At 51.9% G+C, this 14,914-nt stretch overlaps 1 protein-coding gene across 1 annotated transcript in view; it reads right to left on the bottom strand.

Moving 5' to 3' along the window:
• Nucleotides 1-3,437: 3,437 nt before the first annotated feature.
• Nucleotides 3,438-14,914, bottom strand: part of cbarpa (CACN subunit beta associated regulatory protein a) — a gene marked incomplete at both ends in the record, with an annotated part of 12,904 nt that continues 1,427 nt past the window's right edge. The window contains 8 exons of the mRNA XM_080547117.1: nt 3,438-4,437; nt 4,624-5,337; nt 7,285-7,507; nt 8,005-8,146; nt 9,457-9,676; nt 10,305-10,470; nt 11,155-11,216; nt 12,349-12,494. Of these exons, the coding sequence (XP_080403243.1) occupies nt 3,438-4,437; nt 4,624-5,337; nt 7,285-7,507; nt 8,005-8,146; nt 9,457-9,676; nt 10,305-10,470; nt 11,155-11,216; nt 12,349-12,494 (2,673 nt within the window). The remainder of the gene's footprint in view (nt 4,438-4,623; nt 5,338-7,284; nt 7,508-8,004; nt 8,147-9,456; nt 9,677-10,304; nt 10,471-11,154; nt 11,217-12,348; nt 12,495-14,914) is intronic.

The following is a 14,914-nucleotide window of genomic DNA, read 5'->3' as shown; positions in this document are numbered from 1 at the left end:
TTTGTGTACAAGACGTGTGTTAGGGATCATATTGGCATTTTTCTGTCCTGGAAGTAGGCCTACACCACCTGAAATGTGTCGAGTGATTCAATAATTAATCATTGGAGACATTTACATTAGGTGACAGGAGGAGGATTCATGAGATTAAACACACTTTGTCAGTCGTTTTTCTAAATGTTTTAATAGGAAATAATGGGGGAATCCAAAATGAATATGTACATTGGTTGGTCCCACAAGGTCTCGGAGGCATATCAAGGCATTACAAAACAGTCGGGACTTAAATACTTATTTTTTTTTCTTTACTTCTATACAGTAAAATGGCTTACCAGATAAGACATAGATACTAGGGACTTAGAAGGGTTTCATTCTCAATACATCGCTCTAAACCACGTCCCCCCCCCCCGTGCCGATGGATTCACAGTTTGTCAGAAAATGAGTCAAGTGTGAACAATGTTTGATACAGTATCAGTAGTAGTCTAGCTGCTGTTAAGATGTGGTCAATGGTACAGGGGGAGTACCCACATCTGAGGAAATACAATATGTTGCTCTGACGTGCAGAAATGCACCATCTTCCCTTCTGGTTGAGTTGGGTGTGCAGGGGGGGGGGGGGTAGGGGGTATCACAATGAGTCATACAATAAAAAAACAAAATAAATGGATGACACACTGTATCTAGAGTAGACAGTAGTGTGATCAGTACTCAAGTTGAGGGCTGATGAGGGGGGGGATGGCATCCCCCCCCCTGAAATAAAAACGGTCAAAATCATCCCCCTTTCTAAAACTGCCATCCCCCCTTTCCATCCCTTATGTCATTCTATCAATGAACGTGGTATTATTACTGCTATTTCAACATTTAGTTTTGCGCATATTGAGTAAAACACTGTGGGCGAGGGGGGGAGGGGGCACGCACACATGAAATGACATTTTTACCAAGTCACTGACACTGAAGTCACTGATGCTGTGGGGATGCTAAAATGTTCCCCATATTATGATAAAATCCACCACCCCCCCCCCTGATTTTCTTTTACAGCTTGAGTACTGATGACACACTGTATCTAGAGCAGACAGTAGGGTGATATGACAGGATGATATTATGAGTCTGAGTGAGGGAGTCACTTCTCTAAATCAAACTACTGGGAAGAAGCATTTTAGTAAACGATCAATTCCACTCTTCAAACGCCCTGAAACGATCCTGTCATCCTGAACGCGACTTTCAACAGTGTTTCCCCATGGTGGAAACATCTCCATCTCCTGCCTCTCCTCCCCCCCATGTCTCTCTCACAGACACTTAAAGTATCATGTGTCAGTCTGATTGTGCTAAGTGTTTAGTGACACCAGCCCCAGGGCACAGAGAGGGGGGTGGGGGGGAGACACACTCAGTTCAGGGCTCACGGAAGCTTCTGGATTCCCCTTTCCTGATCAATATGCATAATTTAAAAACATCAAATCGGCCGATCTGGTTGGTTAGATGGAGGAGACTCACTGACTGTCTAGGGGTCACCTGATATGCAACACGCTACGTTACTTGAGATGCGGGGGGGGTTGTCAGTGCTATAAAAACCATGGTGACATAATATGAATATCAAATGTGACAAAGTCTGATCATTTGGTCCTTATGTCGGGATCCGATGTATAATGATCGGACCTGTTTTGTGAGCCTGCTAACAATGTAAAGTAGTGTTCTAGTTAACTAGGTAGCAATGGGGGGATTACTCACCCAATCCATTGCATTGTTGCAGTATTTTGGCTTGACTAGCGAGTTTGTGTTGTGATTCTCAACAACGTTGAAACGTAGTTGAAATCAAAAGAAAAGTCTGAACATTTTGATTGGTTGGTGACATGCGGACCAAATGATCAGACTGTGTCACATTTGAATATCAAATCAAATCAGGATACTTATTTGTAAGTGCTTTAGCCAACCTTATCATCTTGGATAACAACAACTGGCCATCGCCTGACAGTTGAAAACAGCAAGGTACCCAAGCCATAGCTTAGTCACCTTTATTAATAATAATACTACTAATAAATATAATAATAATAATAGCCAACACTCATGATTATCATGACAAGAAGGACACTTCAGGAAGACTCTTGGTTCTGGAATGAGGAGAATGGATGACACACATGCCAAGTTAAGGTATCTTCCTTCAGTCAAAGTGCATTTAGTCATTTTCTAAAAACTACAGCGCATGATTCACCTTCACATTGTTTTTTTACACACACAGCATGCTGTAAAAAACCACACGCAACAATGCCAGAAAGTAGGATATGACACTATGCGAGAAGAGGAGGATATGGATGGAAAAATGCCACTTTTTTCTATATATCCTACTGTATGACTGATCTAAGATTGGGGAACATCTTTCAACGATAATCTTTTGACTAGGTCCGAGGTTGACTAGGTCAAAGGTCAAAGGTGGTCCAACTGATATGGAGGTCGTGGAGGCTGGTGGTGTTTGACACCGTTCCACATTTCGTTCGTTCCATGCATGACAATGAACCCCCTGGTCCTCCGATTTCTACCTCCACCAGCCTCCAATCTTCCAAGTGCTTCCAAAAGTGCTTGAATGTTCTAATGATAGCATGGTGGTAGAGATCGCAGAAACGGCGTGAAGTCCGTCGGGAGAAAAAAAAGAAAGATGAGATCTTACAGCACCTGCTGGCTTCACAGTGGAGTTAGACAACGTCTGTATGTGGACTGGAAGAGATGAGAGAGAAGCCGACTGTTTTCGTTGAATCCTTAAGAGTACCTCAGTCTTACTGACTTATGTACCGGTGGTCAATCCATGGATGACGTTATTCTAACCCAGTGGTTCTCCAACCTCTCCTCGGGGACCCCCAGCCTCTCCTCAGGGACCCCCAGCCTCTCCTCGGGGACCCCCAGCCGCTCCACATATTTGATCTGCTCCACCACCACCACACCTGATTCAACAAAATCATAATTGCTTTGTACTTGATTAGTTGAATCAGGTGTGCTGGTGGTGGAACAGATTAAATATGTGGAGTGGCTGGGGGTCCCCGAGGAGAGGCTGGGGGTCCCAGAGGAGAGGCTGGGGGTCCCAGAGGAGAGGTTGGGGGTCCCAGAGGAGAGGTTGGAGAACCACTGCCTTTGAGTATCAGTCTTACAGACTTATGTACCAGTGGTCAATCCATCGATGGATGACGTTGTTCTAAACCGCAGGGAGACGCTAAGAGGATTCACAACATCGTGAATAAAAACACACTTCTTTTTTCTAATTATTTGAAAGGAAAAAAAGTCCCATTAAGAACCCAGTAAACAAAGAGTCCAAAAGACGTCCTCAGGGAAGCCGGAATGTGGGTTCAGATGACGTCTTTCTAGGACGTCCAGATGACGTCTTTAGGAAGTCTTATGGACTACAGAAGACGATTTACTGGGAAATAAGCTGACACAAGGAAGTGAAGTGGAAGGGGGCGTGGCTACACAGGGCTGTGATCAGGGGGGGAGGAGTGGGAGACGGTCACCACCCCCCCTCCCACACCACACTCCAGGGGTCCTGGCCCCTGCCCCTGCCCTGACCTCCTCAGCCCCGCGTACAGCCTCTCGTCCAGGGTCTCTGCCAGCTTGTCTGACAGGATGTGCCGGGGCTGGGGGAGGGGCTGGGGCTTAGGGATGGAGCCTGGGGGGAGAGTAGGGAGCTCTGGGGGGTAGGGGGGGTCAGGGAGAGCCGTGGGGAGGGTCTGTTTGGCCGGAGGAGGAGCGAGGAAAGAGGAAGGGGAGGTCTCCGATCGGACAGCCAGACTGCTGTTGTTGTTCCTGTTGTCCACTCTGGGATCCATGACCCACGCCACCCCCACCGCCGTTGGCTCCTCATTGGCTACCGCTTCCCTAGCCTCACCCTGATTGGCTGGGATCACCCTGTCCCCACTGGCCGACTCCTGACGGTCCACAACTTCTTCAGACGCACTGCGATCGACCGCGCCTGTACCGCCTATGACATCACCCACCTCCCCCTCGCAGGTCGACCCCTCCCCCACCGCCCCCGCCACGGCCCCCCCCTCGTTGCCTTCCTCGTCGGCCGCGCTGGCGATGCGCGACAGCGTGCTGTGGTAGCGGGTGTCCAGGGGGTACCCCGCGCTGTCGCCCCTCCGCAGGGGGGCCAACCTCTGCCTCTCCAGGGAGGGGGAATATCGGCCGCCGCCCCCCCCTGCCCCCCCCATCCAGGCCCCGGCCCCGGGGTCGCTGTACTGCTTGTGTCTCTGCCACTGCTTGCGGAGGTGGACCCTGGAGGAGCGGTGGTGGTGACCCGCCAGTTGTTGGACACGGTGGCGGCTCGCCAAAGGCGAAGACTCGGAGGGGGGCGGCTGGTCGAAGCGGGGGTCGTGGCGCAGGAACTCGTTGAAGAGGGCGTCCGTCTTCTCGTCGATGCTGTAGTCGCGGCGGCGCAGGCGGGGGGGGGCGGCGGGGCGCGCGGGGGATGGCGATGGTTGCGGTTGCGGTTGCTCTTGCGTCACTGACAGCGGTTCCGGCTTTGGCAGAGTTTCTGACGGTTGCGGCGGTTCCTGTGGTGGCGGTGGTTCTTTGAGGCTCAGCGTCTCGGACCTTCTCCCCCCCCCCTCCCCGGGTCTCCCCCCCTCCTCCCCCTCCAACTCCCTCCCCCCCGACGACATCAACATCATCTGGTCCTCCAGCTCTTCCTGGAACCCCGCGGCCTCGAAGCTGTCGCACACCACGGAGCCCTTCCGCCCGCTGCTGGTGAAGAACAGCCTCCTCTCCGACGCCGTCTTCCCCCCTCCCTCGCCCCCCCCCTCACCCCGCGGGCCCCCCCCACCTCCTCCTGTTCCCCCGAACAGACGCCGTAGCTCCTCTGGCGGCCTCGTCGGCGGAGCCTCGATGGACGTGTAGCCGCTGTCCATCTGCAGAAGTTTCCGGCTCCCCGCTTCGCCCTCTCCTCCTCCTCCTCCTCCTCCTCCTCCTCCTCCCCCTCCCCCCTCCTCGTCGTCCTCCTCGTCCCCCAGGTCCTGGGACAGGCAGCTGACCACGCCGGGTCCAGACCGCGCTCCGGCGGTGCCACCGCCGCCTAGCGAACAGACGCTGTCGCCGTCGCTGCGTCCGGACTCGCGGTCCGTGCTGCTCTGGTCTGACGAGGCGTACAGCTCCAGGGAGGCCCGCAGGCTCCAGATGTCTCTGTACAGGGAGGGGGGCGGAGGGGCCTCGGAGGAGCCCCCGAAGGCGGTGGCGAGGGGGGGGGAGGACCCGAAGCCGAACGGATCATCCGCCCCCGCCCCCCCGCTCCTGGCGTCGGCCCCTAGCACCGACCCCTCTTCCTCCTCCTCTTCCTCAGCCTCCTCTTCCTCAGTGTTCTGATGAGTCCCCCCCCTCCTCCCTCTGATCTCTGTCTCTTCTCTAATGTCCTCCTTCCTCCCTTCAGCCCTTCCTAACGTGCCTCCCTCCTCCTCCTCCTCCTCCTCCTCCTTATCATCATCATCCGCCTCGACGTCTAGCTCGAGCCACACTGTCACACTGTCCGCTGCTGCTACTGTCCTGGTGGCTGTCTCTAGCTCTCTCCTTAGCTCTGTCTCTGTCTCTAGCTCTGTCGGTAGTTCTGTCCCTAGCTTCGTCTCGGTCTCTGTTGCTAGTTCTGTCTCTGTATCTGTTTCTATTCCTTCCCCTTCCCCTGCCCCTTCCCCTGCTCCTGCTCCTGCTCCTGCCCTCTCCCCAGTCCCCTCGCCTCTCTCCTGGGGCTCAGCTGGCTCTGGTGATGGGTGGGTGATGATGTCTCTCCCTGCAATGCTACAGCTGCTGTCTGCCTCCACCACTGCTGCTACCTCCAACCTGCACAGAAAGGATGGAAAGAGAGAGAGAGAGAGAGAGAGAGAGAGAGAGAGAGAGAGAGAGAGAGAGAGAGAGAGAGAGAGAGGGAGAGGGAAAGAGAGAGATGAACCATCAAAAACAGCACCTTGTGTTTCATCTATCTCTTGTTTCAAAATACACCTGCAAGAATCCTCACTAGATCCCAATAATATGTCATACTTCACTCCGGAACTCTCTTCCTTACACTGGCTTCCGATCAAAGCAGCTTGTAAAAGTCTATTATTAACCTATAGAGCATCACGTGGACGCGTACTCTCTTATCTCAATGACCTCCTACGGCTGTACAACACACACACACACACACGCGCACACACACACAGATAGATAATCTGGCCGATTTTGGCCCGATTTCCCCCCTTCCGACCAAGGACAGCAAACGCCCGATTATCGGATGGCTCTAAAGATTATCCTACAAGAACTTGAACACACACACACACACACGCACGCTCTCTCACACACACACACACACACACACACACACACACAACGTTCACCAGATACAAATAGATTAGTCATTCCAGTATATCTAAGATCACGGCCGGGAGCAGAAGCTTCCTGACAGAGCGACCTGTCTCTGGAACGACCTTCTACTATATGTGACACGTTCTAATGCTTTGGTCCTCATGTCGGGATCCAATGTAATGATCGGACTTTTCTTTCGAAAAATGTGAATACATTTCAGCGTTGTTGAAAATCAACGACACACATCGCTAGTCAACTAACGCAGCTTGTTTTGTGAGCCTGCTAACGATGTAAAGTAGTGTTATAGTTAACTAGGTAGCATTGGGGGATTACCTCACCCAATCCCTTGCCTTGTAGTGTTTTGGCTTGACTAGCGAGTTTGTGTTGTGATTCTCAACTACGTAGTTCCGTGTTTCAAAAGAAAAGTCTGAACATTTTGATTGGTTGCCGACATGCGGAACAAATGATCAGACTGTGTCACAAATGAGGTGTAGTGCTGAGGCACAAATGTGTAAATTTCAAGCCTGCAAACTGCGACACTTTAAATGAATGTGCAATAACACTATGTGCAATATGACAACCCTAGTCATCTTACCTGTACAGTATAGTATAGTGGATAGTGTACATAGCCTTTATTTATGTAAACCAGCTCCTTTCCCTTCCTGTTTTTTTTTTCTTTTTCTTTTTTTCCTAACACCAGGGGAGTCCCCCCCTCCTAAATTTCGTTGTTTGGTACCTGTACTATAGCAATGACAATAAAGACCATTCATTCATTCAAATGTCAGGGAATCCATACAAGTCAGGGTTATGACGGCCCTAACCCAGCAACAACACTTTCTCTCATATTTCTGCTAGTTCCTACTGTATTGGTTGTCCATGTTTGTTTCTGATAGGTTGATTTAACAGTAGAACAGCCGTACCTATTTTACCTGCTATAATCAAATAAAATAAAACTTTATTTGTAAATGTGTCAGACGCTATGAGTCGTACCTGCTGGGGGGTGGCGAGGGCGGGGTGGCGGGGGGGGACGGGGACCCCGGGGAGAGGGACTGGAGGCGGCTGGGCTGGCTGGGGGGGTCGTGGGGGAGGGGCTGGGTGTGGGGGGGGAGGGGCTGGGGGGGGTCGTCTCCCAGGGGGGAGGCCTCGTCCTCCGTGTGGTCCGTGGTGTCGCTGGCCGCCCGCTGCCTCTGGAACTGCCTCCTCTTAGGAGAGCCTGGGGCACACACACACACACACACACACACATTTTCTTCAGTTTTATTATTTTTTTGAAAATGTTTTTGTTTTGTGTCACGTTATATACTGTATGTGACACAGTCTGATCTTATGATCCGCATGTCAGCAACCAATCAAAATGTTCTGCCTTTTCTTTTGAAACACGGAACTACGTTTCAACGTTGTTGAGAATCACAACACAAACTCGCTAGTCAAGCCAAAACACTGCAATAACACAATGGATTGGGTGAGTAATCCCCACTGCTACCTAGTTAACTAGAACACTACTTTACATTGTTAACAGCGTTAGTCGACTAGCGACGTGTCATTGATTTTCAACAATGCGGAAATGTATTGGCCTTTTTCGAAAGAAAAGTCCGATCATTACATCGGATCCCGACATGAGGACCAAATGATCAGACACACATACTCATTCCCCTCCATATATAAAACAACAACGTCAACAACACACGATGAGCCACAATGACCTCTGACCTTTAGCGTCCAGACTGGCGGCCCGTTGGCTGCTGTCGAACCTCCACTTCCTGAAGTATGGCCCCGCCCCCTCCAGACTGGCGTGGCGGCGGAGCTTGGAGAGGAAGTGGAGGACGGAGGTCTGACCGCCGGGGGGGCCGCACCCCTCCCTCCTCTCATCCCCTCCTCATCCCCCTCTCCTCCCTCCGACCCCGGGGAAGACCTGTCTCCCCCGACGACCTCCGTCTGTCAGAGGAGATGGAGAGAGAGAGAGAGAGAGAGAGAGAGGGGGGGAGAGGGAGGAGAGAGAGAGAGAGAGGGAGGGAGGAGAGAGAGAGAGAGGGAGAGAGAGAGAGAGAGGGGGGGGGAGAGGGAGGAGAGAGAGAGAGAGAGGGAGGAGAGAGAGAGAGAGAGAGAGGGGGGCGGGGAGGGAGGAGAGAGGGAGGGAGGAGAGGGAGGAGAGAGAGAGAGGGAGGGAGGGAGGAGAGGGAGGAGAGAGAGAGAGAGGGAGGAGGAGAGGGAGGAGAGAGAGAGAGAGGGAGGGAGGAGAGGGAGGAGAGAGAGAGAGAGGGAGCGAGGAGATGGAGAGAGAGAGGGAGGGAGGAGATGGAGAGAGACAGGGAGGAGAAAGAGGAGAGAGAGAGAGAGAGAGAGAGAGACAAAGAGAGAGAGAGAGAGAGACAAAGAGAGAGAGAGGGAGGAAAGAGAGACAAAGAGAGAGAGAAAGAGAGAGGGAGGAAAGAGAGAGAGAGAGAGAGAGAGAGAGAGAGAGAGAAGAGAGAGAGAGAGAGAGAGAGAATTAGTCAGTCAGTCAGACAGAAGCTGAGCCTACGGGGGGACCTGTCAATCATGAGCCTGTCACTCAGCAGCACTGCAGGAGTGATGTCACGGAACAGCCCCAGTACGGTGGCCCGGAGGTGCCTTCTCCACCCCCCCCCCCCTCTGCCAGGGGCTCCGCTACATAAAGGATCAGGTGCATCTACATGTTTCTGGAATGTTCTAATCCAAAAATGTGTGTCCTGTCATATCATGTGCGATTGTATGTAGGAATGTGCAGACATTGCGTGTGTGTGTGTGTGTGTGTGTGTGTGTGTGTGTGTGTGTGTGTGTGTGTGTGGTACTCACGGTCCTGGGTGTGTGTGGTGCTGAGGAGTGGTGGGGGTCTCCAGGCAGCGCTCCACTCAGGCCAGCCCAACCTGGGGGCCTGGGGGGGGCACGCCTCTCTGGGGGCTGGGGAGGGACACAGGGTTAGCACACACACACACACACACACACACACACACACCTGATCTGGCAGAATTACATCTGATCTGCAGATCTGGCAACATGGCTACTGGGTTTACCTGGTAGATGGTGAGAGGCGAGAGAGGGGGAGAGAGGGAGGGAGGAGAGACAACGAGAGAGAGAGAGAGAGAGAGGGAGGAGAGAGACAGAGAGAGAGAGGGGGAGGAGAGAGAGAAAGGGGGGGGTTACCTGGTAGATGGCCAGGGGGGGTTCGGGCGGCGTCTCGTTGATGTTGACAGTGCTGCCATTGGCCGACTCACACTCCATGATGGTGAGGATCTTCAGGGCGGAGGGGGGCGGGGCCAGGTGGAGGTGGGTCAGCAGGGCGGAGGAGGGGGGCGGGGCCAGGTGGAGGTGGGTGAGGCGGGCCTTCTTCAGGTGGTGGAAGTCTCCCTCGGTGAGCGTGTACCTGAGAGGGGAGGGACCAACAATGTACTGTGGGGGGGCGGCTGTGGCGTAGAGAGAGGTAGAGCCGGCGTCTAATGATCCCAAGGTCGATCTTAAGGTACACCTTAACTAATCCTCTTGAGACATCTACTACCCCCCCAGCACTGTGCCTCCTGAGACACCTGCTTCCCCCTCTACTGTGTCTCCTAAGAGTTTTGGAACAAGGCGTCTGCTAAATGCCAAAAATGTAAATGTATGTGCAACAAATACTATGTGCAATATGACAACCCTTGTGTACATAAGGTTCAGATATAGGAGAAAGTTAGGATATTTATAGCATAGCATAGAGTACAGCACAGTGTTTTATTGTATAGTATAGTAGTATAGTATAGTAGATAGTGTACATAGCCTTTATTTATGTCAACCAGCTCTTTTCCCTTTTTTTATTTTACCCTTGGCCCTCTTGTTTTTAGTATTTTTTCCAAGCACCAGGGGAGCCCCCCCTCCTAAATTTCGTTGTATGGTACCTGTACTGTATTAATGACAATAAAGACCATTCATTCATTCATCATTCATTCATTCATTCATCATTCATTCATTCATTCATCATTCATTCATGTCGGCCATTTTAGAACACCAGTCTCCTGTACCTGCGTCCTTTGTCCTGCGCCCTCCTCTCCTGCTCGTAGAGAGCTGACTCGTTGAAGGACACCCGGCGGCCCGTGGAGGTGGTGGAGAGGAACCGGTCACACTCTCCATCCTGACAACTGGTCGTCGTGGAGACGCCGTCCGACTCATCCAGACGTATGGTGATCTCTGGGGGGGGGGGGGGGAGGAGAGGGGAGGGGAGGGGAGGGGAGGAGAGGGGAGAGGAGAGGAGGGCAGGGGAGAGGAGAGGGGAGGAGAGGGGAGAGGAGAGGAGGGGAGGGCAGGGGAGGGGAGGGGAAGGGAGGGGAGGGGAGGGGAAGGGAGGAGAGGGGAGGGGAGGGGAGGGGATGGGAGGGGAGGGGAGGGGAGGGGAAGGGAGGAGAGGGGAGGGGAGGGGAGGAGAGGGGAGGGGAGGAAAGGAGGGAGGGGAGAGGAGGAGAGGGGAGGGGAGAGGAGGAGAGGGAAGGAGAGGGGGCGAGGGCAGCGGAAGAAGAGAAGAGAAAAGAAGAGATTATTGTAGCTATATTTCGTTAGCCTCGTAGCATCATTGCCTAAGTCATATTTTGGCCAAATGTAGATATCTGCCTAACTCTCCTCTCCTAACACTGCTGAGTCACTGGGCATTGTTGCCTACTATGCCATCAGCCTATCAGAATGCTTGTTACATTCCAACATCACTATCTGCCCAAGTCATCTCTTTGACACAGGCTTTTTTGACACTACATACAAAGGTGGCTCGGCTGACCACAAGTGAAGCACGACTTAGGCGATTATGCCACGAGGCTAACGATTTCATGTTCGATGGTAGTAAGTACGTCTCACCTGGAGTACCTGCCCCCTGACGGCCCTTACCTTGAGTGGGCTGAGAGTCCTCCACGTAGGTGGTGTTGGTCTTCTCTGGGTCATCGCTGGCCCTGTGCGCGTAGGAGAGGAGAGGAGGGGGGGGGGGACAAGGGAAGAGGTTTTAAAAATGAGTGTTATTGGTCCTGTCGTTGGCCTTTGAGTGCTAAAGTAGAAATGTCTCCACACATCACGGATTAAATGTTCATTTGTGTTTGACCCTGAGCTGTAATCCACTTCCATCATAATCACTTCAACACTGTTCTCTGCCCTAATCCCCTTCAGTGGTACGGCTGCTACTCTTGTGGCGGCTCGATGGAGTAAAACTAGTGGTTCTGTAGGGTAACTACCGTACTAGCTACTAGTAGCTACTCTATATGTCTCTATGTGTGACTATCGGCTACTCTATGTCTATGGGGCGACTATCCGGTTGTTAAGTCGTGACGTGTTTCCGGGTCCAAAGTTGGCTGAGGCGCTCTCTTCGAAATGACTCAGTAATAATAATAATTCATTATATTTATATAGCGCTTTTCCGACGCTCAAAGACCCTGACAATATGGGGAAAACGGGAAAGTGCTGTGTCCCTTGTTGTATGAATAGATCCCAGTCTAAAAACCGATTAAACTGTCATTCTACCGCTGTAGTACACTGGTACTCTGGTGCGGGGAATTTCTGGTTTGGACCCGGAAATTGCTCAACGTCACGTTTGACGTCAGACTTAACAACCGAATTACCTGGAGTAGCATAGCGGCTACTTTTCCAACTGACACTTTCCCAACTGTCACTTAAGGCTGACTCGTTCCCATAGCAACACAGCTCTTAAGTCATAGCATAGCGGCTACTCTGTGTCTATGAGGCGTAGCCGTTAGCTTTACATTTTACATTTACATTTTGGGCATTTAGCAGACGCCTTATTCCAAAGCGACTTACAATCGATACATTTGACTAAGCAAGTAAATCATCAATTCACCAGTCGTAGCAGGAAGAGTAATCTAGCTCAGGCCAGGGGCCATTGGCAGTCTCCGTGATAGAAGAAGAAAGAACGATTTTTTATACATTTTTTATACACTGGAGAAACCGTCCAAGGGGGTAAGTAGAAATCTTGGGAGTAGAGGGGGTAGTAGATGTCTCAGGAGGAGCAGTTAATTTGTAACCTGTTAGTTAGCTGTTAGCCGTTAGCCGTTAGCCGTTAGCCGTTAGCGTTACCTGGAGTAGCGGCGTCCGCCCACACAGCAGCGGTGGCAGAACAGCAGCAGCAGGGCTAGCAGGATGAGCGTCCCCCCCGCGAACACACACACCAGGACCAGCAGGAGGGCATAGTTCTCCACCCGCCCCGCAGACACAGGCACGTCCTGGGGGGGGAGGAGGGGGGAGGAGAGGGGGGAGAGGGGGGAGGGGGGGAGGAGGGGGGAGGGGGGGGGAGGAGAGGGGGGAGGAGGGGGGAGGACAAGGGGACAGGGTCAGAGGCCTGGTTCCATATCAGCCCCTAGCACCTTGCTTAGTGTCGTGTCGTGTCGTGTCGTGTGTAGTGTAGAGTAGAGTAGAGTAGAGTAGAGTAGTGTCGTGTCGTGTCGTGTCGTGTCGTGTCGTGTCGTGTCGTGTCGTGTCGTGTCGTGTCGTGTCGTGTCGTGTCGTGTCGTGTCGTGTCGTGTCGTGTCGTGTTGTGTTGTATTGTATTGTGTTGTATTGTACTGTAGTGTATTATCTTGTAGTGCATTGTATTGTATTACACTGATTTACAGTAATGTATCATGTCAGGTTATGTTGCATTGAGTCATAATGTATTTGGGGTATTGTATCTACTTGATAGATGCAGCATGTTTTGAATAACAATAATAATACTAATCTACAACACCCTGGCTGTGTGCATGATGGAGGCTACTGTAACAAGCATTAGCACTGCTGGGAACATCATTGATTATTTTCCCTTTTGAAGACAGGAAACATCTCTTTGTCCACTTCTCTGTCAGCCCAGCAGTGGAAGATTTAATATGAGTCACACACACACACACACACACACACACACACCACACACACACCACACACACACACACACACACACACCACACACACCACACACACACACACACACACACACACACACCACACACACACACACACACACACACACATATTGTGTATTGTATTGTTCACTCTGCTGTATTTTATCCCTGTCCTTGTGTGTCACTGTGCTGTTGAGAGGTAGCTCACACACACACACACACACACACACACACACACACACACACACGCTATTACACAACTGCGTTCCTCTCTGCTCTGCTGTGTGATTAATACGCTCTGTCTTCTCTAAGTGAACCTGCGGAGGCTAATCGAACCGTCGACGGGACTCTTAATTCAATCTCCCTGCTTCTTCTCAACGAGGGCCGATGATAGATTTCGTCGATCATGTTTAAACCTTTTCATCAGCCCAACAACACTCACCTTCTTTTGTCTGACTCAGCTATGAATGATGTATGTGTATAGCATTATTGGTCGCCAGTGACATGGTACTGGGGTCAAAGGTCACGGAGTGAAACCAGAACACACACTTCACATGACGGGGAACCCCCTGGGGTCTGTGGGCCCGAGGAGTGTTCTCTACACACTTCACATGACGGGGAACCCCCTGGGGTCTGTGGGCCCGAGGAGTGTTCTCTACACCGCAACCACCACCTTGACTGAGGGACACAACAAGGTCAACCCACTAACGTCACACTCACACACACACACACACACACACACACACACACACACACACACACACACCGATGTACACTGACTGAGTGTCTATATACCATAAAACCCCTGGGGAGAGAGAGAGAGAGAGAAGCAGAGAGAGAGAGACAAAGAGAGAGAGAGACAGAGAGAGAGAGAGACAGAGAGAGGGAGAGAGAGAGAGAAGCAGAGAGAGAGAGACAAAGAGAGAGAGACAGAGAGAGAGAGGGAGAGACAGAGAGAGAGACAGAGAGAGAGAGAGAGAGAGAGAGAGAGAGAGAGAGAGAGAGAGAGAGAGAGAGAGAGAGTGAGAGATCACCTCACGAGACAGCAACTCTGCATTTCTGTCAAACGACTTTGTAAACCCCCCCCCCCCCCCCTCAGAATGAGCTTCTGGGGACGCCCGGAGTTCCGACACGCGAGCCATCCATCAAACCACCGTCACCCTGACAACTTCAATCACACGCTCCATCCGCCAGCGACCATGTCGGGCTACGCTACGACAGCGACCAGCTGTAGCCTACCAGGACAGGGTAGCGCCAGCCACAGTAGCGGCCTAACCACACTTTCATAGTTTCCTATTAAAAAACCCCATTCAGGAGCGATAGCGACAGAAGCTAAGCTAACGTCAGGCTAACAGGCTAGCACACCCGACAGAACATCAATATAATTTATTAATAATAATAACATAACATGTAATACTATATAACCAGGCATTACTGTAGACTAGAGGATGACGTTGCCTGCCACAACAACGAACTTGGTGACGCTAGGGGCCTAGTTGACCTTGGGAACAACAGCCGCACAGAACAGTCCTGAATGAGTCATAGGTCTTTACTTAGCATTTCTCTGAGCTTCCGCCCAGCTCCGGGCTAAATGCGGGCGCTAATGGCTAACCTATTACGCTGCATTCATCCGCTGTTGTGAGTAAGGCTGAGTAGCCCCTCGGGACATAGGTGGACTGGACACACTGTATGTAGCGGTGGTGGGGGGTGGGGGAAGGTTGGGGTCTGGGGTGGTCTGTGTGTGTGTGTGGGGTGGGGGGGGGGGGTTG

The sequence above is a fragment of the Nansenia antarctica genome, assembly GCF_963989245.1.
Source record: "Nansenia antarctica genome assembly, chromosome: 16".
NCBI lineage: Eukaryota > Metazoa > Chordata > Actinopteri > Argentiniformes > Microstomatidae > Nansenia > Nansenia antarctica.
This window is presented reverse-complemented; position numbering and strand designations above follow the sequence as displayed.